At 43.9% G+C, this 25489-nt stretch overlaps 1 protein-coding gene and 1 long non-coding RNA gene across 2 annotated transcripts in view; one reads left to right on the top strand and one right to left on the bottom strand.

Annotated features, from left to right (window-relative positions):
* Nucleotides 1-14051: 14051 nt before the first annotated feature.
* TXNIP (thioredoxin interacting protein) lies at nt 14052-18075 on the bottom strand. Its single transcript, XM_006157123.2, has 8 exons — nt 17493-18075; nt 16954-17026; nt 16697-16844; nt 16481-16583; nt 16090-16346; nt 15826-15982; nt 15568-15719; nt 14052-15430 (listed from the first exon to the last, which is right to left on the bottom strand). Exons 1-8 carry the CDS (start codon nt 17740-17742, stop codon nt 15395-15397), a joined length of 1176 nt encoding a protein of 391 aa, XP_006157185.1. The 5' UTR covers nt 17743-18075; the 3' UTR covers nt 14052-15394.
* A 177-nt stretch (nt 18076-18252) lies between these two features.
* Nucleotides 18253-25489, top strand: part of LOC106735794 (uncharacterized) — a 48219-nt gene continuing 40982 nt past the window's right edge. Inside the window, exon 1 of the long non-coding RNA XR_003550817.1 lies at nt 18253-18446. This is a non-coding gene — a long non-coding RNA (uncharacterized LOC106735794). The remainder of the gene's footprint in view (nt 18447-25489) is intronic.

The raw sequence follows: 25489 nt of genomic DNA, 5'->3' as shown, positions 1-25489 counted from the left end.
TAAAAATCACACAAAAAAAAAAAAAAAAAGAATGGAGAAGAGATTGCTGTGTGGCTATCCCTCCTGGGGGAGGGGATGATTTTTTGCTTTCTGTCTCTCTTGCAAGTACACACACCCTATAGCAAAAATCCCTAAAAGAAAAGAAAACTGGAAGGTCAGAAGTCAGATGGATAGAGTGGGCCCTTGTTTTGGTAAGAAGTTTTTCTTCTCAGTGCATTTGTATTGAGATAGAGTGGGCCCTTGTTTTGGTAAGAAGTTCTTCTCAGTGCATTTGTATTGGGGTTTCAACTTTGTAAGAAAGGAAAGGTATTTTGTAGACATAGGATGGTTAAGAATTAAACCAAGAGGACAAGCTGCCATCTCACCTGAGCAAAGAAAGATTATTGTATTTTCCTAGGTTCATCACTCTATAGCTGTGCCCTTAGGAAAGTCATTTCAAGTCTTCCTGCCTCAGTGTCTTCATGTGTGAAACAGGCGTTTGGACTGGATGAATGTCCACTAGGACTATGTCTTGCTCTCACACAGCAGGGCTGACATTGATCCCTGCAAAAGTCCAAATGGTTCTGAGAACAAAGGCAGGACATGTGTAACCTTTGCTGAACTCATTCCATCCGCTGGATTTTCCCACCTTATTTTCAGCCCAAGCAGGCTAAAGATACCTCAGGCAACTAGCCAGTCATTTCCAAGAACCTACTTCAGCTTGAGTAGCAGGAAGATCAGCAAATTCCATCAACTGGCAAAAAGGAGATAACCACTTCAGTGAGTTCAAGGTCATAATCTGTAAGCCAGGGCTCAAATCTATCAGTCCCCCAATCGCTTTCTGACTAAGAAAAGAGTAAATGGGCATGTGTTCTCTGTCTCCCCTCACATGTCTGGCCAGAGGACAGAGAAGAGAAATGTGTCAGACAGAATTAGCTCAGTTAGCTAATCTGGCCAGACCAGAAGTGATCTCTTCCCCACTGACCTTTCCCATACTGAGGCCTACCTTTTCCCCAAAGTCATTTGGGATCACAGAGCTGGAAATAAGGAGTTTTGGTTTCCTTGGAATCACCTCAGAAGAGCCTCTGCCTTATCTCCAACAGGCCTTCATCTGCCTCTTTGTCTCTTAGAGAGGAGGGAGACTGTCCCACTACCCTCCTAGGAGGCAGTGAAAAGAGATGGAGACAGTGAAAAGAGAACCATGCAGCCCTAACTGCAAGACCTGAGAGGCTAAGGTTTATCACCCTGAGAACCGAGATGTTGGAGAAGGAATCCAGTGATTCCTCTGACCTGGTCCTGACCAGTGCAGGGAAGGGCCACATCCCTATGACACCTGAGTCTGAATCTAAGACTATCCACCATTCTCAATGCTCCCATTCTCCCTGGATCTCCAGTTGTGGCCTCTATTCCCCAGAGCTTAGACCCTTGTTCCTCCCTGAATGATCCCTCTCCTGCAATTTTATTGATCATGATGTACAGTAGAGAAAGGAGAAAAAAATACCCAAATTCTATCTCTAACATTCTTTGTTGCCCTCAGGACAGAACTGATAGTATTAGAAGGAGGCAATTAGTTTGGGAACCAGCAGTTAACATAATGGCTATGTCGGTGGACTCCCATGTAGTCGACCACGGTTCGCGTCCCGGACCCGGTGGCTTAAAACTCACGCCGGGCGCGTGTGCGTGCATGCCCAAGATCCTGAGAGGAGAATGGAGGAGAATGGATTGCGGCGTGACCACCCCCCCTGGGGGATGATTTCTTGCTTTCTGTCTCTATGTCTCTCTCTCTCTGTCTGGTGAGTGCATGCGCCCTATAGCGAAAAAGCTCTCCAAAAATAAAAAAGAAGGAGGTAATTAGTTAGGCCTATCTTTGTCTTACCAAAGGGGTAGGGGAAAGAAACCCACATAAGTTGGGGACACTGAATGAGGGTCTTTCCTATCTTGAGAATAGGTAAAGTTCCATTTGGACAAAGCAAAAGATGCTAGTGTTCATCCTTCTTATGCTCTGCTACAAACATTTAGGGGAAGAAACTCCTCTTTAAGGATGGAAGTTAGCAGGACCAGCAGTTAACGCAATAGCTATGTTGCTGGACTCCCATGTAGTCGACCATGGTTCGCGTCCTGAACCCCGTGGTTTAAAACTCACGCCGGGCGTGTGTGCGTGCATGCCCAAGATCCCAAGAGGAGAATGGAGGAGAAGGGATTGCGGCGTGGCCATCCCCCCTGGGGGGTGATTTCTCGCTTTCTGTCTTTCTGTCTCTCTCTGTCTGTCTGGCAAGTGCACGCGCCCTATAGCAAAAACCTCTCAAAAAAAAAAAAAAAAAAAAAGGATGGAAGTTAGCATTTTCTTCATTTCTTTCTGGCAGGATAAAAAAGAGGAAGTGAAACAAAGATGGCTCAGTGGGGGAAAGGGCAAATGCTGACGAGCCGTTTTCTAAGTCCTCCATTTCCTTTCCCCAAGCCTCTTTGCTGGCGCCTAGACCATCTTTCCTGTCTGACCATACTTGGCTGCTCTTGGTCTCTCACCTCTCCCTCACTTGGCCTGGCTCCTGTTTTGGGGCTTGCTTTCCATCCAAGCTGCCAGTCCAACACCTGTTCAGAGACATCAGGGAGGACTCTGAGCTTCTCAGGGGGCTGCCCTGGGCCAGGGAAGCGGGCTGGCTAAGGACCAGAAAGAGAGCTTATTACTCACACTTTCTTAATGTTTTTCAGATTCTTTCCCTCTTCTTAACTTACTCTCCATGTCTTTCCTTCCATGTCTCTCCCTCCATGTCTCTCTTTGACTCGTGACCTCATACTGTGCTGCCTAAATTGGCTTATTCGTGGGGTAAAATTGTACGGACTTTGGAGTCACAGAATATGCACAGCATATCTTCCAGAATGTCAATTTTGCTTTTAAGATTTAGTGGGGAGGTGGCGGTGCAATGGGAATGGCGGGGGGCAGGTGGTGGTGCAGTGGGAATGCACTGAACCCACATGGGAAAGGGACTGAGTTAGCACCGCGGAGCCTCCCTGAGAACACTGGACACATGTGTGCATGTGCTCAGTGATCCTGGCTGGCTGTGATTAGGGGCTGATCACTGTGGTGTGAAGACCATTTGGGGGTGCCTGTTTCTATCTATGTCTTTCTCTCACTCTGTTTCTCTCTCTCTCAAAGAATAAATGAATGAGTTTAAAAAGAAGAAAAAGAAATAAGATTTTACAGGGGAAGATAAATATTTATTTTTCCCTATAGGGCATGCGTGCTTGCCAAAGAGAGAGAAAGGAGGAGAGTGAGAGAGAAAGGAAGTGAGAAATCACCCTCTAGGGAGCATGGCCATGCCACAATCCCTTCTCCATTCTCCTCTCAGAATTTCTGTCAGGCATGTACACTCACCCAGCGTGATTTTCTTTTCTTTTCTTTTCTTTTTTTTAAATTATTGCCACAGGAAAGATGTGTTTGCCAGAGAGAGACAGTGAGAGATAGAGAGTGAGATAAAGTGAAAAATCACCCCCAGGGAGATGGCCACATCACAATCCCTTCTCTTTCAATTCTCCATGTATACTCATCAGAGAGAGAAAGAGACAGAGGGAGAAGAGCAAGCACCACCATCATAGAGAATGGTTATGCTGCAATCCATTCTCCTCTATCTTTCTTCTTTCAGGATTTTGGGAACACACACAAATGTGCCCTGTGTGTTTCTCACACAGGGAGTCTGGGACTAGAACCATGCAATTGATCATGTGGACTCTAGCTGCCTTAATCACTAGGCCACAGAATCATTCCACGTTTTTTGTTTGTTTACTTTTAAGAATTGTTTATTCCGGAGCCAGCAGGTGGCGTAGTGGTTAAGGCGGCTAGAATCCCACATGGCTGACCATGGTTTGAGTCCTGGACCTGGCAGCTTGCTTTCTCACTTTCCTTCTCTCTCTTTGTCTTTCTCTGGTCAAATTCAAAATAAAGTAAAAATAAAAAAAAGAATTGTTTATTTCTCTGCAGTAATCTCAGTGAAGATGGGGTGGGGTTGCAGGTGCTGACTAATCCCCCTGGCCACCACGTTGGGCTCTGGTGAGCTATAAAGGGGAAGGTAGAATTAGAAGATCATGTGATGTTGAAGTAGGAGAATTTATCTTAGTGACTTTGGGATGCTGGTTCCACAGTAGGTATAATTATACAAAGCAAAAAAATTCAGGAAAAAATTGCCAAAGAAGGAATTAAGAATGCTGGGACCAGCAGTTAGCATAATGGCTATGTCGCTGGACTCCCATGTAGTGGACCACGGATTGCATCCTGGACCCGGTGGCTTAAAACTCATGCCGGGCCCATGTGCGTGCGTGCCCAAGATCCCAAGAGGAGAATGGAGGAGAAGGGATTGTGGTGTGACCATCCCCCCTGGGGAGTGATTTCTCGCTGTCTCTCTGTCTCTCTCTCTCTCTGGCGAGCACATGCACCCTATTGCAAAAAAACCTCCCTCCTCAAAAAAAGAATGCAGTACATGAAAGCACCCACCTTGATCCTGAAAGAAAGCAAAGCAACACCAACTCCCTGAAGTCAGTGTGAATAAAACTGAGGCCAACCACAAAAAACATTTTAAGTACAATAAGAAAGGTCTCAATCAAGTAAATAAAGTATGTGTAAGTTGAAAAAAAAAGTATTTATTTATGTTGTTGTTACTATTTTAATTTGACCAGAGAGAGACAGGGAGAGAAAGAGAAAGGAAAAATAAGAAAGCAAGCCACAAGGTCTGGGACTTGAACCACAGTAAGCTATGTGGGAGTCCAGTGCCTCAACTACCACACCACCTACCGGTCCCTAGCCAGTCCAATTTTTAAGTATTTACCACCAACTTTAAAAAAATTTTTTAAAGGTTTTTGGTCATAGGGCATGTGTGTTCACCAGACAGAGAAACAGAGAGAGGGAATTTGAGAAGTCACATGCCAGGGGAGATAACCTCTGCAATCTCTTTTCCATTCTTCTCTTGGAATTTTGGGCCCATGTGCCCAGCATGATTTTCAAGCCACCAGGTCCTGGATTTGAATTGTGGTCAACCATGTAGGAATCCAGCACCTTAACCACCACACTACCTGCTGACCCCCACCAATTCAAATTTTTAGGAAGAAACTATAGGTTTCTAAATGTCTGCAGGCTGGTTTGGCCTATGGGCCCCTGGTTTGCTGCCTCTGGCTTAGAGGTTCCTACTTCAGTAGGAGCCTGGTTTGCTGCCTCTGGCTTAGAGGTTCCTCCAGCCATACTTCAGTTCATCAACCTCAGTTGAAAATCAAGACACAGCAAAATAAACATGAATCACAGTATGATCTCCCTTCTCCAATTCCATCTCCCCTCTGGCTTCCCATCAGCCTTGGAGGATCTATGTCAGGGACCCTCTCTTCCCCCTATAAAACAGTGTGAGCAAAATCAGAAGTGCTGAGAGACAGGAAAGAACGAAGGGAGAGAGGAAAGTAGTCTTCGGCTACAGAAGGGTATATAATTTAAAGAGAAGGCCAAAGAAGGAAGAAGTCTCAAATTGGGAATTTTCATTTCTCCTTCTTCATCTTCATTCCTAACCTCTAGATTTCCCTCTTAGTCAAAAGAATCTTCTGGGCTTCCCAGTGATCTACTTCTCTCCCAGCCCCTCCACCTCCCAGGTGACCTATTTTTCTAAATTCAGAGAAAGCCAATCTTGCCTTGTCAGACTTTGTCACCATTTCTTTTTCTTTCCTTTTTTTTTTTTTTTTTTTTTTAAGAATCATTTATTTCATTTCATTTATTATTATTATTTTTTAAATTTGTACTCGCCAGGCACCAGCATATGGCACAATGGTTACATTGCTGGACTGTCACAGTTGACTGCGGTTCAGGTTCCAACCAGGTGGCTTAAAACTCATGCAGGGGGGGGGAACCAGCAGGTGGTGTGGTGGTTACGGTACTGGACATTCCCACATGGCCGACCATGGTTCAAGTCCTGGATCTGGTGACTTGCTTTCTCACTTTCTCTCTTCCTCTGTGTCTCTCTCTCTGGTTAAAATGAGATGAGTAAATGAATAAATAAAATTTAAAAAATAATAATTCTTTAAAAAAAAAAAAAAAAACTCACGCAGGGAGCGGGGGTAGGGCAACAGGTGCCATAGTTAAGGGCACTGGATTCTCACATGGCTAACTATGGTTCGAGTCCCATACCTTGCTTTCTCACTTTCCTTTTCTCTCTCTCTGGTCAAATTAAAAAATAATAATAACAGGGACCAGCAGGTGGCATTGTGGTTAAGGCACTGGACACTCCCACATGGCCAACCACTGTTCAAGTCCCAGACCCGGTGACTTGCTTTCTCACTTTCTCCCTCTCTCTCTCTCTCTCTCTCTCTCTGGTCAAATTAAAATAAATGAATGAATAAATAAAATTAAATAAGTAATTATTCAAAAAATAACAACAACAACAAATGGAATTAAATAAATAAATAATTATCTAAAAAGAAAAAAGAAAAAAAAAATCATGCTGGTCATGTGTGTGCACGTGCCTAAAATCCCAAGAGGAGAATGAAGAAGAAGGGACTGTGGTGTGGTTATTCCCTTGGGGGGTGATTTCTTGCTTTCTGTCTCTCTGTCTCTCCGGCAAGCATATGCTCCCTATAGCAAAAATCTCTTCAAAAAAAAAAAAATCTTGTGTTCATTGCAGAGGGACAGAGACAGAATGAGAGGGAAAGTAAGAAAGCAAGTCTCCAGGTCTGGGACTTGAACCACAGTCAGCCATGTGAGAGTCCAGCATCCCAACCACCATGCCACCTGCTGGTCCCTCCTTTTATTTTTTTATAAAGAATCATTAATTAAATTAATTATTATTGTTATTATTTCTTTGTCACCATTTCTAACCTTTCTGACCTCCATAAACATTTCTTCTGCTTCCTAAGGGTACATAAAGCAGAAATCTGGGCTTCCAGGGTCTCAAATGTTATTCCCAAGAGCCGAGGGCTGTGGGGTTATGAGGCAGCAGGAGAGTTTGGAGCTCTCCTGCAGGACAGTTTGGCAAGGTCAAACTGTAGGGAATCCTCACAGTACCCCTGGCAGGGTTATACCTTCCTCCAGGGACAGTAAAGGAGTCATCTGTTCTTACCTAACCTCTCTCTTTTACCCCCAGGGATACAGAGGACAGAGGTAAACATCTTGGAGTCTGGAACAGAAACCAAAATTTCCTCAGAGTTGGAAGGTGAAGCAAGCAGGAAAGACAAGGGGTAGAGAGAAATGGAAAACGGGACTAATCCTGAGTTAATCTATCCAGATGAAGGAGGAAGTCGGAATTAGACAGGTGAGGTAAAGAGAGAGGGGTCGTTAACCACAGAACCATATAAAGGAAACACAGCACTCATGCACCTCGGCACCCTCTCCCCTTCCCAACAACTGAAACCCTGGCCCTGTCCATCTGTCCAGGAGGTTAAAAATATCCAAGCTGGGCACCCAACCAGACATTTCAAAGAACCTGTTTACTGACCATCTGGTGGACTGGGAGAGGTGGTCAACAGGTCCATCACCCAATGAGGACTGAAAATGGACCTTCCTTGGTGTTCGATGACTTGAGGCACGTGGATTTTGCAATCCTGTTTCCATGTTCTCCATCACTCCGTTGCCTAGAGATGACCAATCAATTGGTAATCAGAAAATTTCCAGCCCCCAGAGTCCGTTCATTCTTTTCTCCTTACATAATAGACCCTTCAGAGAGGAGAAAAGAATTGAGCCAAGGGAGAGGACAGGACACTACAAGGATAGCCTAAATAGGCTAAGTGGGCTCTCTCCACCAACCTTTGTAATCCTCAGTCTTGTCCTCTTGGAGGAAAACTATCAAATGAGACGCGTTATCCTGGAATGAAGTGTCTGACAGTCCTGTGCAGTGTCACACTACTGATCCCAGCACTCTCCATTCCTTCATTATCACTCAGATGGTGGGAAGCTTTGCCCCAGAGTTGTGTACTGAAAAATTGAGAAAGCACAATTAATTTTCAGAAGGTAATAGGGTTAATCTACAGTTCTGAGACGCACTGGAAGAAAAAAAACCCTAGTGCTCCCAAATGTATGCCATGAGGTACTGGGGATATGCAGAGGGCCCATTCTGGTCTGGGAATGGGAGAAGTTCCAGTAGTAGAGTACATTTTGTTCTGTTTTGTTTTGTTTTGTTTTTGAGAGCGAGATTTTGCTATAGGGCACGTGCACTCACCAGAGAGACAGAAAAAAAAAAAGAAATCTCTCTTCAGGAAGGATGGCCAGGGTGCAATCCTTTCTCCTCCATTTTCCTCTTGGGATTTTTGGGCACACACACACCCTCCTGGCATAAGTTTTAAATCTCTGGGTCACTCAAACCTTGGTCCACTATGTGGGAATCCAGAGACATAACCATTACACCATCTACTGGTCCCCTGACTCCCACTTGAACTCCAGACTGAGTAGGTTCCTATACGATGAGCTCTGTTTTTTTCCCTCAACCCAGGAAGGGAATCAAGAGGAGCAAAGGTAGAATGGCCTTAATTGTGATAGGTCAGAGAGGAAGAGCAATCTTTGGGATATCCTGGAAGTGAATTATCCTAGGTGGTGGTGAAGGATATATTTTGTTTATTTTAGATAACAAGCACTGACTTGCCATTGTTCTAACACTTCACAATACTTTTTCTTTTTTTAATCCTCATGGCAATTTTCTGAGTAGATATTCTTCTCCATTTTACAAGTAAGCTGTGGCACAGAGAGGTTAATCAAGTTGCCCAACATCACACAACTGGTTAAGTGGTAAAAGTAGACTCCAATGTTCACACACTTAACTACCACACTATTATTTCTCCATAATAGTATAGAAAGGTGGGCCAGCACCATAGCTTGGTGGGTAAGGCAGCCAGATCTCATATGGCCAAGAATTGCATATTTCGAGTCCTAGACCCTGTGGCTTGAGAAACACATTAGGCACATGTGTGTGCATGCTTCCAGAAGGAGGGAGAGATGAAGAGATTGCATCATAACCACTCCCTATGTGGGGATTCCCTCTCTTCTCCCTCTTTCTCTGTCTTTGGCAAATGCAAATGCCCTATAGCACACACACACAAAATAGTATAGAAAGGCTAATCCCTGAACTTTTTCTAGGTTCTAACTCCTTATTGGGCCAGGACCTGCAACCCTTAATTTGTAGCCATCTCCAAAAGGGAGTATTTCAGCTTTGGAAATGAAGGTGGATATGGGGTCAGAAAAGAGTGGGGAGAGGACAGACAGTGGCGAGGCAGTACAATGTGACTGTGAGGCACAAATCTCACATGGAAAGGTTCATGGTTCAAGTCTGGAGACCTTCCTGAGTATGTCTGGCACATGCATGACCATGATCTGAAGGCTGAAGGAAGATCGTGGCATTAAGCTCATTGGGGGTACTGTTTCTCCTCTTCTTTCTCTCATTCATGGAAGAAATAACTAAACATATATATATATATAAAATTTTAACTATAGGGCATAGAGACTTGTCAGATGGCAGGGGCAGGTGGAAAGTAAGAAATCACTCCTCCAGGGGGGGATGGTCATGCTGCACTTCCTTCTGCAGTCTTCTCTTGGGCTTTAGGTCATGCACATACATGCACCTGGTATGATTTTCTAACCAGGTCTGGGACTTGAACCCTGCAGTTAGCTATGTAGAATCCTGTGCCTTAACCTCCACAACACCTCTTAGCCCCAAAAAATAAAATACTTTTAAAAAAATAAACAGAGAAGAGACAAAACTTTCTGCTCTCTCCAGGTCAGAACTATTGAGGTCAGTGTGCTTGGGGCCAGGGATTGTGGCCATTGTACCTTAAGCATTTCATCACCTCAAGGTGGTCCAAGGAAAGAACTCTAGGAAAGGTCTGTAGGCTATTGAAAGAATTGAGGAAAGGATAGACTGACCCTGTGACCTAGTGGTTAGGGGAGTCAGATTCCAAATGGTTGATTGTGCTGTTCAAATACTGGCCTCAGCTCCTTGAGAAACACGCTGGGTTCTTTTCTTTCTTTCTTTCTTTCTTTTTTTTAAAGCTAGGTCTTTATTTTATTTATTCATTCTTTTATTTTAATTTGACCAGAGAGAGTGAGAGAAAGAGAGAGAGGGAAAGTGAGAAAGCAAGCCACCAGATTGAGGACTTGAACTGTAATTGGCCATGTGGGAGTGTCCAGTCCCTTAACCACCACATCACCTGCTGATCCCCATACTGGGTTCTTGAACCTACATGCCCCAAATCCCAACAGGATGGAGAAATGAAGGAGAAGGGATTGTGGTGTGACCATATCCCTTTTGTGGGTGCTTTCTCCCTCTCTGTCTCTCTGGTGATTGCAGGTGTCCTCTGACAAATTAAAAAATAAATGAAATAAAAAAGGGACAAAGGTCACTCCTTCACTACACTCATGTCCTTCAGCTCCTGTGTGATTATCTTTTGCTGACCATGTGCTTGGTCAAACCCTCTCTTCACATGCTTTACTCCCAAAGCCTCAACCCAAGATAGATCCTTGTGTTTCCAGTCTATTCAGAGAATCAAGGTAGTCAAAGACCCTAACTGAGAAAGTTATCTGCCTTTTTGTTGAGTTTTTCTTTAGCTCTTTTCTCTCTTTAGATAACTTTCTTCCTGACTTCTCTCAGATCTTCCTACACCACCTTAGACTTAATGAATAAATGATTTTCAGAACTAGATCTCCTCTAGTGGCTGAACATATAGGTTACAGCTCTTTAAAAATTAAATAGCACTGGGGTTGGCAGGTGACATGGTGATTAAGGGGCCTAAATTCCCACATGGCCAATGCGGTTCGAGTCCTGGACCTGGTAGCTTGCTTTCTCACTTTCCCTCTATCTCACGTGCATGCTCTGTTCTTTTCTGGTCAGATTAAAAAAATAAAAATTAAATAAAGTTAAATAAAATAATTTAAAAAGAAAAGTTAAACAGCATTGGAGCTGACATGTGGCATGGTGTTTAATGTCTCTGGACTCCCACATGGCTGACTGCAGTTTGAGTCATCAGTTCAAGTTATGGACCTGGTGGCTTGCTTTCTCACTTTCTCTCTCTCTCTTTCTCTCTCTCGTCAAATTAAAACAACTAACTAAATTAATAAAGTTAAATAATAAAATAATTCTTTATTTAAAAAAAAGAAAAAACAGCATCAGTCAGTCAGGAATAAAATAATTCTTTATTAAAAAAAAGAAAAAACAGCATCAATCAGTCAGTGGTGTGGTAGTTAAGGCAGCTGGACCCACATGGCTAATTGTGTGGTTTAAGTCTTGAACCAGGTGGCTTAAAAATCATGCCAGGCGCATATGTGTGCCTCTCCAGACTCCTGACAGGAGAATGGAGGAGACAGGATTGTGGTATGGCCATCCTCCCCTGAGGGGTGATTTCTTACTTTCTTACTTTCCCCTGGGGGGGGAGTTTTTTGCTATAGGGCGCGTGCACTCGCCAGCAAGACAGAGAGAGACAGAAAGACAGAAAGCGAGAAATCACCCCCCAGGGGAGATGGCCACGCTGCAATCCCTTCTCCTCCATTCTCCTCTCAGGATCTTGGGCATGCACGCACACGTGCCCAGCGTGAGTTTTAAGCCACTGGGTCCGGGACTCGAACTGTGGTCAACTACATGGGAGTCCAGCCATTATGCGAACTCCTAGTCCCTTACTTTCCCTTTTTCTCTCCCTATCTCTCTCTGGGTCCTATAGTAAAACTTAAAAAAAAAAAAAAAATTAACAGTATATGAGAAAAGCATGGGAAAAGAAGACCCAAAATATTCACTCACTCAAGTGAGGAAACAGTTGGGCCAGTACCCTGTTGGGCCAGAAGTATACTTAAGCAAGCTCCTACACAGAAACTGTCCTGCAGCGAGGTAGAAACTGTGTATTGAAGGTTAAAGGAAGTCCAGTGGAGCTTTTTGTACTCTGAGGGAGGGATGGGTTTCCTCTGGGAGAGCAGCTCTAGCTGTGTATTTCCTTCCTCAGATTTTGCAGCACTGCTCAGTGTTAGCCACTGGTCATCCAAAACTATTTAAAGTTCACTTAACTGAATTCACAGAATTGAACATTCAGTTCGCCAGTGACATGTGGCCACATTTCAGAGCTTAGTAGCCACACGAGACTAACGGCTACTGTATAGGACAGTGCGGACACAGACAGCCCAATCATCTCAGAAAGTTCTATCGGAAGTGCTGGATTAGGGGTGTTAGGATATAAGGAGAAAATGTGTGTGTTCTGATCCTTTCTGGATCACCTTGGGTATAAGTCATCTATCCTCTCCCTGCCATCCCTTTCCTCTATCAGGTACCAGGAGCCAGACCATGTACACAAACAACCAGGCTCATGTGCTAATATAAGGTCTCTCCATCCCTTTGTCCTGCCCTCTGGCCTGCTCTTGTCCTTGCTCCACCCCTCCAGTCCCTGGAAAACAAGCTGCAGAAAACTTTTCCATCAACTTTGACCTAGTTTTCTGCTCACAGACTTGAAGTAGAGAAGCCATTAAATTCTTGAACAGGTGAGAAAGTGGGGGTGGTGTTTCAGGTAAAAGTCACTAAGTCAATACGGAAAGCCAGAGACTGACCCACTGGTATTGAAAACAAGGAGAGCCAGGAGGGTACAAAAGAGCTATGGAGAATGAAAGACAAACAATGAAGCCTTCGGTTCAATTCACAGATTTTATGCACCACTTCTGAGAACGTGCTATTTGGAGCTACTATGTGGAAGCACAAAGAAAAGTGAAGACTAGACCTATTGGAAAGATTTAAATAAGAGATAAAAAGTTCATTGACTTCTGCTAGCTCAGGGTTTCTCAGTTGTCACTCTTTTTAAAAATCACTTCAACTAGAGATGGAATCGTAGTATTAACCTATTATTATTATAAAGAAGAAATAGGAAACTGCTAAACCATATCCTAAAGGATGAAGGTGGCATTGAATATATAACAAACATTTACTGAATTATGATTATATGCTTGGATAGAAACTGCACTAATTGCAACTGTAGAGATAAAAGTGGTACCTGTTTCCAAAGAATTTAGTATTTTTACATTTTTGTTTTGCTATGGGGCACAGTTTACTCACTGGAGAGAAAAAGTGAGAAAGCACCCCCTAGGGGAGATGGCCACGTTACTTGTTACTATCTCTTTTCCATTCTCAGGATTTTGGGCATCTACACATGTGCCTTGGGCTTGTTTTTTGGGGGAGAGGTTTTTCCCTATAGGGCACGTGCGCTTGCTAGACAGACAGAGACATAGAGACAGAAAGCGAGAAATCACCCCCCAGGGGGGATGGTCACGCCGCAATCCCTTCTCCTCCATTCTCCTCTCGGGATCTTGGGCACGCACGCACACACGCCTGGCGTTGAGTTTTAAGCCACCGGGTCCGGGACACGAACCGCAGTCGATTACATGGGAGTCCAGCCACATAGCCATTACGCTAACTGCTGGTTCCCAGGCTTGTTTTTCAAGACACGGGGTCTGGAACTCCAGTTGTGCAGTCAGCCTTGTGGGACAGTCACCTTAATCACCATGCTGTACCTGGCCCAAATTTTATACCCTAAACTCTTACATCCTCATTAGTTATTCTCGTCAGCATATAACCCAAGCTTACAGTGGGAAGAAACTGGTATGAACTATAAAGGAACCTTGACCTTCTCCTTCCAAATCTTCTCAAACCTCATTTTTTTAAATAATGATTTTTAACTTTTATTTTTAATTTTGACCAGAGAGGGGACAGAGTGAGAGGGAAAGTAAGAAAGCAAGCCGCCAAGTCTGGGACTCAAAACGGGGTCCGCCATGTGGAAGACCAGTGCCCTCAACCACCACACCACCTGCTGGCTCCTTCCTTTCCCTTTATTTCAAGACCTCACAAACGCTAAAATTGAATTTGGTAATGTTTAACCATGGATGTGGAACTAGCTTAGATCACCAGAAAATCCCACTAGTTCTTCAGTGAATCCAAAAGGCCTATGAGGCGCCTCCAAACTCCACTGATTACGTTCCTTGGGGTGAATAGGAACCCGAGTTTCCAGTAAGGTGAATTTTTTGGGAAGTAGAGAAAAGCTACTTTAGGTTCACCTTCCTTCTGAAAAGGCCTCTGATGTCATCTCAGACAAGGAGAAACAACTTTTTGCCATTAAAAAACTTTTTATTTATTTATTTTTTACAAAGAATACCCCCATCTGGGTTGAAAATATATCTGGTTAAGTACAAAATATAGCTTTGATCATACAAAAAGATACAATTATAAAACAACAAAAAGAAACCATCTTAAGCCCACATACTTTCTGGCTGTGTTAACTCTCAGGAAAGGGTGGAGCTCAGTGCTCTGACACAGGACAGCAAACAAAGTGCTACAGCTGAAGGTGACTGACCAAGTGCTAGTGGCTGCAATAACCCCAACACAGGGCAAGAAGGGCATCGAATGGGCTTTTGTGAAGACCTGCCCCCCCAATTTCTCATGGCAGTGTCTGTAAGCCCTGATCACAGTGCCGGGATATCTTGTTCTAGAGATTCTCTTTGGATTTGGAGAAATCACAGTGGACGGAGGCTGACAACAGCAACCTTTTCATATTAGAGTGTCAGAGTTACATAACTCTGCACACTGTGACAAAGTCTTAAGACTTTTTTTTTTTTTTTTTTTGGTCATTGGGCTAGCAACATAGACCAGTTTCAGCTTACATTTGGGGTTGGGAGGGACCAAAAAATTGACGGGAACTAAAGTGCTAAGAAAATCACCTTAGAATCAATTCCAAGGAGTCACATGAAAAGAAAAACACATTCTCCCACATGAAAACATTTGCAACAGGAGAACACAGTGCAATAGGTTCCAAAAATGGCTTTTAAAACCTTTGGTGAGGCACAGTTATTACTGCTTTGAACCATGTTAAAGCACACTGTATTTAATCAAAGAATCTTCGAGCAGCTTCCTCTTCAAAGTCCAAACCCAATTAACCTGGGAGAGTTTTTGTTTCTATAAGTGTACGAAAGGGAACGCTGATTTTAAGAACCTTTTTCCAGAGTTTTGACCACAATCTTTTAAATTTTTCTAACTCTGCTAAATTGGCTCTGTTCCACTTGGCACAAAAGTTCAAGATTGGATGTTAAAATGATGAATACCCTTGGGAAAGACCATACCAAAAAGCCATTTCAGCTCTGACTCAAAACAACTGAAAATGCCTCATTTTTCAAGAGATCTGCGAAAATGGGATGTGCTTGATTTTTTCCTAGTGTATGTTTCAAAACCCATTCAGCAAACATCCCTAATCCCTATATCACAACATCGGTGCTGACCAAGGGGTAAGTCCACACCCTTTAAGGCCCAGAAGATTGCCGGCTGATCACCTCCCATGTTAGGGACTCAGAGGCTGGGGTGGACCTAATACCCCACTGCAGAGACGTTGAGTCTCTAAAAAAGTGAGTGTCCAGTAAGAGGTCCAAAGTAGGTATAGCTACTTCTCTTCCACGTGTTCACTGTACGTTGTTATTGAGGATGCAAGGATCCACCTGGAAAAAAGGGGAGGGAGGGAAAAACTTTAGTTTGGCTAAGAACTCAAAAGTTAACAACCCAGTTTAGAAGTCCTTCCAAGTAAACTTTTCATTGGGTTACAACCAATGCAAACAGTAAAAATTACGATTCTCACCTCAGTGTAAGTAGGTGGTGGCATGAACTTAAACTCAGGAGCATACATGAAGATAGGGCTGTCTTGAGAGCCATCCATGTCATCTAGCAGAGGAGTGGTGGGGCTCTCCAAGCGATGATCTTCAGGAATGATATCCATGTAACAAGGAGGAGCTAGAAGAAGAAATATGGGAAGTAATTAGTTTGGCCAAAAAAACGCCTGACCATCACAATTTTACAAATCCAAGCAGGCAAAGAAGAGATATTAGGTTTGGCTCACCTTCTGGGGTTTCAGGGAGATTCAGATCTACCCAACTCATCTCTGAGCTGGTTCGGCTGGCCATGCTAGAAGTCCGGCTGCTCAGTCCTGATCTGCTGCCGATTACCAGGGGCAGGTCAAGGATGACTTTCTTGGAACCAGGAACACTCACGTAGATCTTGAAGGTAAAAAGGCAAGTTTGTTAGATTAAAAGTCTGGAGAATTCACCATTCTTTTGGTGACAGAAATAGAATTTCTCTCCTGGAATCACTCCCATCCACTCACCAGTAATGAATATTCAACTCGAAGGATGTTGCAGCCCAAGATGGATGGCCTGATCTTCTGCACCCGAAGGCTCTTGCCACGCCACGATGCACATGTCCCTGAGATAATATGATTGCCTCTGACTGATGACAACTTCTGAGTTAACACCTTGGTCTGGCCATTGGCAAGGTAAGTGTGGCGGGCCACGATGGCAGCTTTGGGGACCACAATGCGGGAACACGTATTCTCAAAATCAGCATGGATGGAAATTTCATCACCTAACAATGAGAAGATAAAAACTTATTAACTCATAGTAGAGATCATGACATTTTCTTTGTCTTGGTCTTCCCTATGCCCTTGTCCCCAAACCCACAGTTCTATCTGCCCACCACTTCAAACACAAACTTTTTACCTTCACAGAATCCTTTTCTGTCAATCTGGGCAGACACAGACACCCGCCCATCAGGAATGAACATGCAGGAAACTTTCTTCTCCTTTTTAGCAGACACTGGTGCCTATGTAGGAAAAAAGAAAGCATTTTGAAATGCTTCAATCTAATGCCCAAGACACCTGACATATCATCTTTTGACCTAGAAGAACACAATCTTAAAATGAAAATGAACCTCACCATTAAATCAGGTGTATTGACATCCACTAGATCCATCACTTCAAAGTATTTCTTTGTCTCTTGCGTTGGTTGGCTGGGCCGATCAAGAAAAGCCTTCACCCAGTAGTCTACACATCCATATTTGCCCTTGAAAGACGTTCCCAAAGGCCTGTGTCAACAAAAAAAGGAAAATTTTAAAATGCTCTCAGAAAGTGATGAAAAGAGTAAATTTTTAGAGACAGAAAATTTACACCAACATGCAAGTAGTTGATACCTACCCCTGAGGAAGCTCAAAGCCGAACTTGTACTCGTATTTGTTTCCAGGTCTCATGATCACCATCTCATTCTCACCTAAAGGGAGAGAAGAAATCATCAGGTTTCTTGTTACCCTTTAAATCGCCATCTATTAGAGATGAATGGAGAGCAACAGGAATATTATAGTACCCATTTTCATCCCTTATAGTCTTAAATCTGGTACATTTTGTTAGGCAGCAAGTTGCAAAGTCCTGCAAAAAGCTCACCCAGAACAGCTTCCTCACTAACATCTCAAACAGGAAACAAATAAGCAACTTGCATATATACAAATCTTTATAAATACCTGAGGCAAGACCAGCAGGGATCACTTTAAAACACACCTAATTCGTACCAATGGCCCTTTTGGGATGTTTGCACATTAAAAAGAAAAGGAACTCACACACAATTCCAACCACTCAAACCAAGAGCAACTTGAAGCATTTAGGATCCGCTGCGTTCACTTATTAAATTCTCTTCTCTACCTAACTTCCACCCTCCAACAATGGAAAATTTGGCCCTTTACCTGTTGGCTGGTCTTCCAGGAGAAGCGTGTCTTCGTAGCGCAGGTACTCCAAGGTCTGCTTGCACTGCTGGGAGCCCTGCAGCCAGAGCACTTTGGCCACTCCGCAAGCCAGGACCCTGACGGCTTTGACTCGAGTAACTTCACACACCTCCACTATCACCCGGCCGGCCACCTTATCGCCACTTCCGTACACCCTTTCGGGGTCATTAAAGACCACCTCAAAAGACTTGATCTTCTTGAACATCACCATGATTGGGCTTAGTTAGCTCAAGAATCAGAAACAGGGTGGGAGAAAAAATCCGAAACTCCAAGAACCCCCCTTTGCAGTAAATGAAGATTTCACACTTCCTAAAGAACGAGTGTCTCCTTAAGCAGGCTAGGCATTCAAAGATTATAATAAAATAATATTTTAAAAAGCCCACAAAGGGATCTTCAAGTTTCTGAAAAAGTATCCAAAATCTGTAGATATCAATGGATCTCAAAAAGAAAAAAAGCTTTGCTTTCCTTTCCCCAAAGGCTAGCGAGAAACTCCGGATCTCAGCTAATACTACTCCGTCCCAGTAGATTAAGGGATGGTTTCGACCTGGAGCCGGAAACTGCTTTATATAGTAGGCAGAGCCGGCTGGGCCACGCGAGCGCAGGCCCGGAGGCTCGTGCTGCCCTCGTGCACAGTTCTCTCATTGGCTGCCCGGTCCTTGTTTACCAGGAGCCCAGCCAATCAGTGGGGTCGCGGAGGCGCGTGGACACGGTGTGCTCCTGGCGGGGAAAATGGTTGTTGTGCACCCGGGCGCCGCGGGGAGGAGGGGCAGCATTGGCACGAGTGGGCGGAGGGGGTTGCGCGGCGTCTTCCCCTGGGCCGAGCGGAAGGAAGATCCCATGACCCTAAAACTCAACCACCGGAGAGCGGCAGTCAGAGCGGCTGCGGATGCCCTGGCCTGGGAACGGTGTTTTGAGGTGAAAGGCAAATGTGCTTATGAGGGAATTTCCTGCCCAGGCTTGGCCAGTGTGGTTCTTTGAGAGGCCACCGTTTATTCCCGGCTCACAAGTCGCTGGTCTGTGAAAAACAACCCCGTAGCTCTGAGAATACTTTAGGATTGGGGCAGAGGGCAGGGAATGCTGCTGTTACGGTTTAGAAATCCCTTTTGTCTTTCTCTTGCCCCGCATCTCTGCTTAAAACAACAAACGTGCTTGTAGCCAAAGGAAGGGAGAGCTTGACACAGATTTTAAACCTGTCATCAGTCATTGGAAAGCAGACCCATGGGACAAATGTGTCTTCTCTCCCATCTGTAGCCCGCGGGGCTCTGGGGCGGTGTGCTGGGCTGTTCCTCACCGCCCTGTACGCTGTATTCTGTTCTCTGGAAGGGAAATGGTAAGGGCGTGTTCACATCCTGTTGCTTATCCCCTCATCGCTTCAGTTTCTACCTGCAAAGTCGGGGAACACTTTGTCTATGTTCCCTGTTTTCCTCATCACCTCTTGAGTCAGGCGTGTCCTGTAGGCTCTGATTATCTCTAACGCCCCCAGCTTCTCCAGGAAAGAAGAAAAAGGATGCTAAACTCCCTTTTCTTCTGGAGTTACTCTCACCCATCTCACTGAATCAAATGCACATCCGAGAGAGTTCTCTTGTTTATAACCAAAGTGTCAGTGGAGACGTGGCCAGGCTCCTGTTGAAAGGAACAAGTTCCTTACCTTTGAAACATTTTTTTCCCTAAGCTGTGTAGGAATCAGTGAAATTTTTTAGAAAGAAGGGTCACTAGAGCTCACGTTCAAGCTAAGGGGACCCTGCGCTTCTCTGTGCTGGTTCCGGCTGGCTGGCAGGTTTTTCCGCAGAAGCCTTAGGAGCTGACTACTGAGAAATGATTCCCAAATGTAAGAAAAACATGTAGGCACAGATGCAGGGATTGAGTCTTCCAGTTCCTTAGTTTCTAGATCCCTCCAGTATCTGTGTTGGGGTATCAGGAGATGATTATTTCATTCCTTTTGCTGGAAAGAGGAAGATAATGTCCTCTATATGCAGATGGGGGAAGTGAGAAGCTTTTGAATAGGGTAAGGAAAATTCTACCTCTCAGCAAAAAAAGATTATTCTTTGCTGTTCAGGATCCTTCTTCCTTTTTCATGTACTGGGCTTGACACCCTAAGGCTAACAAGTTAAATTCAGTCTTAATATTAAGTAAGCTGGAGAGAATAGGCTTCATGACTATGGGAAAACACACACACACACACACACACACACACACACACATACGCACGCATATACACACACGCCACCACCAAGTCCCAGGAACATGTTGATCCTTAAATGTGCGTGGGTTTAAGGCGGCACCCTGTTCTAGAAAGTTACCAATTAGGCTTGAGGTGTTTTCAGTTGGTCTATGATGTCAATTGAATTAGTGGGAATAGGTGAGGTGGGAGTCACACTGAAGTATTTTTTTAAAGAATTATTTAATTTTATTAATAATATTATTTTTTTGGAGAGGTTTTTACTATAGGGTGCGTGCGCTTGCCAGCCAGAGAGAGAGAGATAGAAGCGAGAACTCACCCCCCCAGGGGGATGGCCACGCCACAATTCCTTCCCCTCCATTCTCCTCTCTCCTCTTGGGATCTTGGGCACGCACGCACACGCGCCCGGCATGAGTTTTAAGCCACCGGGTCCAGGACTCAAACCGCGGTTGACTACGTGGGAGGCCAGCAACATAGCCATTATGCTAACTGCTGGTCCCATTAATACTACTATTTTAACTTGACCAGAGAGAGAAACAGAGATAGAAAATGAGAAAGCAAGCCATCATGTCCAGGACACACCATGGTCAGCTGCTATGTCCAGGACTTGAACCATGATCAGCTAATGGGGAGTCCGGGGTCCCTAATCACCATGCCACCTGCCGGTCCCCTTTGTAAACATTTTAATGTTTTACATTTATATATACTTTCTTTTAAGAATTATTATTTTATGTATTCATTCACTCATTTTTAATTTGATCCCGGGGGTGGGGGGTGTGAGAAAGCAAGCCACCAGGTCAGGGACTCAAACCATGGTTGGCCATGTGGGAGTGTCCAGCGACTTAACCACCACACCACCTGATGACCTCCATGTATTTTTTTAAATATTTATTTATTTAATTCCATTTGTTATTATTTTTTAATTTGACTAGAGAGACACACAGAGAAAGAGAGAAAGGGAAAGTGAGAAAGCAAGCCACCAAGTCTACGCAAACCCCTGTCAGCCATGTGGGAATCCAACCCCTTTAACCACCACACCATCTGCCAGCCGCCGCCCCTCCCATGTATACTTTCATACCCATCAAAGTAAATATCTTCTCAGAAGCCATATTTTTTTTGAGAGAGGTTTTTGCTATAGAGTACATGCACTCGCCAGCCAGACAGAGAGATAGAGAGACAGAAAGCGAGAAATCACCCCCCAGGGGGGATGGCCACACCACAATCCCTTCTTCGTTCTCTTCTCAGGATCTTAGGCACGCACGCACACTCACCCGGCGTGAGTTTTAAACCACTGGGTCCAGTCCGCGGTCAACTACATGGGAATCCAGCGACATAGCCATTATGCTAACTTCTGGTCCCTCAGAAGCCATGATTTTAACATTTTAAAAACATCTTAGTTGGGGGTCTGACAGGTGGAGTGATGGTTAAGGTGCTAGAGTACCCATGGCTGACTGTGGTTCAAGTTCCAGACCTGGCAGCTTGCATTCTCACTTTCCCTTTCTGTGTCTCCCTAGTCAAATTAAAAATAATAATGATGATGAATAAAATTAAATAATTCTTAAAAATATATATGTGTGTGTGTGTATGGTTGATGGCATGGTCGATGGCATGGTCAATGATGGTTTGAGTCCTGGACCTGGTGGCTTACTTTCTCACTTTCTCTCCTCTCTCTCTCTCCCCCTACCCACTCTGATCAAATTAAATACAAATAAATAGTTAAATAATAAAAAGTTTACAAAGAAGAAATACATGAATCACTATTTTTGTTTTGTTTTGTTTTGCTATAGGGTGCATGCACTCGACAGAAAGAGACAGAAGGTGAGAAATCACCCCCCAAGGGGATAGCCATCTCACACATACCTGGTGTGAATTTAAGCTGGGTCCGGGACTTGACCCTCAGTTGACTAAATAGGAGCCCAGTAACATAGCCATTATGCCAACTGCTGGTCCCTGAATCACTGTTTTTAAATAGTATGATGAGTACATGAATTTTAAGGAAATAGGAGGGGAGGTGGCTAGTAATGGATGAGGGTGGTGGTATAATTTCAGATATCCTAGAGACAAGAGATGGTGATATTTATTTGAGTATATCTGTGAAGTACTGAATTTTTTAGCTTTTTAAACTTCTATAGGCTGGGGCCAGCAGGGGGTGTGGTGGTTAAGGGCGCCGGACTCCCACATGGCCCACTGTGGTTCCAGTCCTGGACCTGCCAGCTTGCTTTCTTGCTTTCTCTCTCTCTCTCACTTTGTCCCTCTCTAGTCAAAATTATTTATTTTTTTGCTATAGGGTGCGTGCGCTTGCCAGACAGACAGAGACAGAAAGCGAGGAATCACCCCCCAGGGGGGATGGCCATGCTGCAATCCCTTCTCCTCCATTCTTTTCTCAGAATCTTGGGCACACACACACACACGCGCCCAGAGTGAGTTTAAGCCACCGGGTCCGGGACCCGAACCGCGGTCAACTACGTGGGAGTCCAGCGACATAGCCATTACACTAACTGCTGGTCCCACTCTCTAGTCAAATTTAAATAAATAATAAATAAAGTTAAATAAAATAATTTTTAAAACCCATCTATTTAAAAAAGAATTATTTAACTTTTTAATTAATTAATTAATTAATTAATTAATTAATAATTTGACCAGAGAGGGACAGAGAGAGAGAGAAAGTGAGAAAGCAAGCTGCCAGGTCCAGGACTCAAACCGTGATAGACCATGTGGAAATCCAGTGCCCTTAACCACCACGCCACCTGCTGGCCCCAATAAAATATTTTTTTAAAGAAAAAAATCCCTGCAAGCTGGCCTGTGGCCTGGAGGTTAAGGGAGCCAGATTCCATATGGCAAACCATAGGGTTCTAGTCTTGGCCCCAGGAACTGCAAAACACGTTAGCATATGTACTCTAAATTCTGACAGAATCGAGAAATGGGGGAGAAGGAATTGCAACATCCTACGTGTGTGTGTGTGTGTGTGTGTGTGTGTGTGTGGGTGTAAGGAGGAGGAGGGTGCTTTCTCTCTGGGGGAAAGTTTTTTTTAAAAAGAAAATCATATGACAATTTTCTCATTCTGTTTTTCTCTTGGGCTTCTTATCTTTCCATTTTGCAGAGTTCAGTACAGACCATTTGTTTGCTCTTTGTTATGCCCGAGTTCCCGTAAGTGCCAAAATACTGTTTAGCTTTGGCAGTAGCAGATGCCTCCTGGGCCTGTAGCCAAGGCCTATTCTGAAATACAGTCCTCCTGGACAGAGTTGTTTACGACCTTTCACCTTATAACCAGTATTCTGATGGAAACCTACCCCTTGATTCTTCTTTCTGAGTTCTTGGATGAAAGGGGAAAAAAGGTCTTGTCAACTCCTGTCCTGAAAACAGGGTACAAACATTTGTGGGGTACAGGGGAGTAAAAGAGGGTGGAATGGCAGGCTTGGGAAGAATAGCAAAGTAGGGCTCGGCCAGGCGTTTTGCAAGTTAGGTCATCTTTACCTGTCCTTTCCCACCCTCTTCAACCGCAGTGCCAACAGGAAACCAAGTGGTGGTGGTTGTTTGTTTGCTTTACTGGAGGTGATAAAATAAAGCCAAAGGTTTCAGGGAGGGAAGCACCTTCAGCTTTCCCTTGGGGTCATCAGAGACAAGGCACTGACTGCATTTCTCTTTTCTTTCATCCCTGGCCTGACAGACATAAGAACCCTTAAGACTCATAGTTCCTAATGCACAACAAACCCTTTCTTTGTCCTTTTAATTATCCTGTCACCTCAGCTGAAAACTCTTTTACCCTCATCCCTACTCCCTTCCTATTTTTGCCCAAGGTGTAGTTTAGAGGCAAATAGGAGTTTGAAAGAGACTGTGAGATTTGAGACTCCCCAACTGTGTATATGGCTTCAAGTCATAGATTAACAGGAATATATTAATAACCACATAGTATCTTAAGAATTCAACATGACTTTTTAAACAACTGTCATATTGACAGTCTATAATGAATGAACTCCTTTATATAATGATGTCAGTGATATTTTATTTATAAGGTCATCTGTCATCTTGTTCCAGAAAGGATTTAAGTTTAGATTACTTCATTCAATTCTCACAATAATCCTGTGACTCAGGGTTGATTAAATCAGACTCAGAGGGTTAAGTAATTGGCCTGAGGTCACAGATTTAGTAAATAGAGCAAAATCTTGAACCCAGGTCTGCCTGACTTGAGGTAGCTATTCTTTTTTTTTTTTTTTTGGAGAAGTTTTTGTTATGGGGCATATGCGCTTTCCAGAAAGACAAAGACAGACAGACAGACAACCCCCTGGGGGGATGTCCACACCACAGTCCCTTCTCCTTCATTCTCTTCCTGTGATCTTGGGCACGCGCACACACTCACGCCCAATGTGAGTTTAAGCTACCGGGTCCAGGACTCAAACCACAGTCGTCTACATCGGAGTCCAATGACATAGTCATTACGCCAACTACTGGTCCTAAGGTAGGTATTCTTTCTTCCTGTTCAGTACTTTGACACAATATTTTGTTTGATCTTTAAAGCCTTGTAGAGACAAGACCCAGAGTTTTACAGTTAAAGGGGGAACTCTAGCAGCCTTTTTTTTCCAAACCAATTTTCTTATTTTGGCTAACTGACACAGGACATGTAGCTTGTATCTGGTGGAGCCACTCTCCTAACATGGGATACATAATATTTAACCTAGACTTCTCCTCTGTGGGATGCTTTGTGAGATCTCTTGGTTTTTAATTTGTTATAGGGCATGCTTGTGGGAGACAGAGACATAGAGAAGGAAAGTGAGAAAGCACCACTATAGGTGTGACCATGTCACAATTCTTCTCACAATTTTTTTGGGCCCTTGTTCAGCCCCAGTGTGTTTTTCTAGCCTCCGGGTCTGGAACTCAAACCGCCGTGTGAGATCCAGCCGTGTGAGATCCAGCCATCTTAACCATCATGCCACCAACTGGCCCATCCCTTTCTTTTCTTTTTTTCTTTTTTTTTGAAATTTAGTTTTAATTTTTTAAAGAATTTTTTTTTAATTTTATTTAACTTTATTTATTTATTTTAATTTGATCAAAGAGAGACAGAGTGAGAGAGAGAGAGAGAGAGCGAAAGTGAACAAGCCACCAGGTTCAGGATTTGTACCAGTCAGCCATGTGGGAGTCCGGCGCCCTTAACCATACACCACTTGCTGGCCCCTTAAAGAATTATTTTTATTTAACTGTTTATTTATTTTTATTTGACCAGCTAGGGACAGAGTGAAGGGGGGAGAGAGAGAGAGAAAGAAAGTGAGAAAGCAAGGTGCCAGGTCCAGTAATCCAACCAGTCAGCCATGTGGGAGTCCAGAGCCCTTAACCACCACGCCACCTGCTGGCCCTTTAGTTTTAATTATTAAAAAATACTATATCTCAGGACCAGCAGATGGTGTAATGGTTACATCAGTGGACTCCCACGTAGTCAACTACAGTTTGGGTCCCAAACCATGTGGCTTAAAACTTATGCCAGGCACATGTGCCTGTGTGCCCAAAATCCTGAGAGCAGTATGGAGAAGAGATTGTGGTGTGGCCACTTTTTGCTTTCTGTCTCTGTCTCTGTCTCTATGGTGACCGCACATGTTCTATAGTAAAAATCTCTCTAAAGAAAAGTTAAAAAACACTATATTGCCAACAGGTGGCATGGCGGTTAAGATGCTGGACTCCCACATGTTTGACTATAGTTTGAGCCCCAGACCAGGTAATTTACTTTCTCACTTTCTCTTTCTCTTTCTCTCGCTCTCCCTTTGTCTCTTTCTGGTGAGCTCATATGCCC

Source organism: Tupaia chinensis, unplaced genomic scaffold, assembly GCF_000334495.1.
Source record: "Tupaia chinensis unplaced genomic scaffold, TupChi_1.0 Scaffold000529_1, whole genome shotgun sequence".
Lineage (NCBI taxonomy): Eukaryota > Metazoa > Chordata > Mammalia > Scandentia > Tupaiidae > Tupaia > Tupaia belangeri.
Note: the sequence above shows the minus strand (reverse complement) of the source record. Positions and strands in the feature narration are given on the sequence as shown.

Excerpts from the sequence above, each read along its gene's own strand:
- TXNIP (XM_006157123.2), bottom strand. The coding sequence starts at position 17,742 with ATGGTGATGTTCAAGAAGATCAAGTCTTTTGAGGTGGTCTTTAATGAC. Across the intron at positions 16,845-16,953 it reads GGCTTTGAGCTTCCTCAGGG|GCCTTTGGGAACGTCTTTCA; the intron begins GTAGGTATCAAC and ends TTGTTGACACAG. Across the intron at positions 15,720-15,825 it reads TCTCCCTGAAACCCCAGAAG|CTCCTCCTTGTTACATGGAT; the intron begins GTGAGCCAAACC and ends TTCTTCTTCTAG.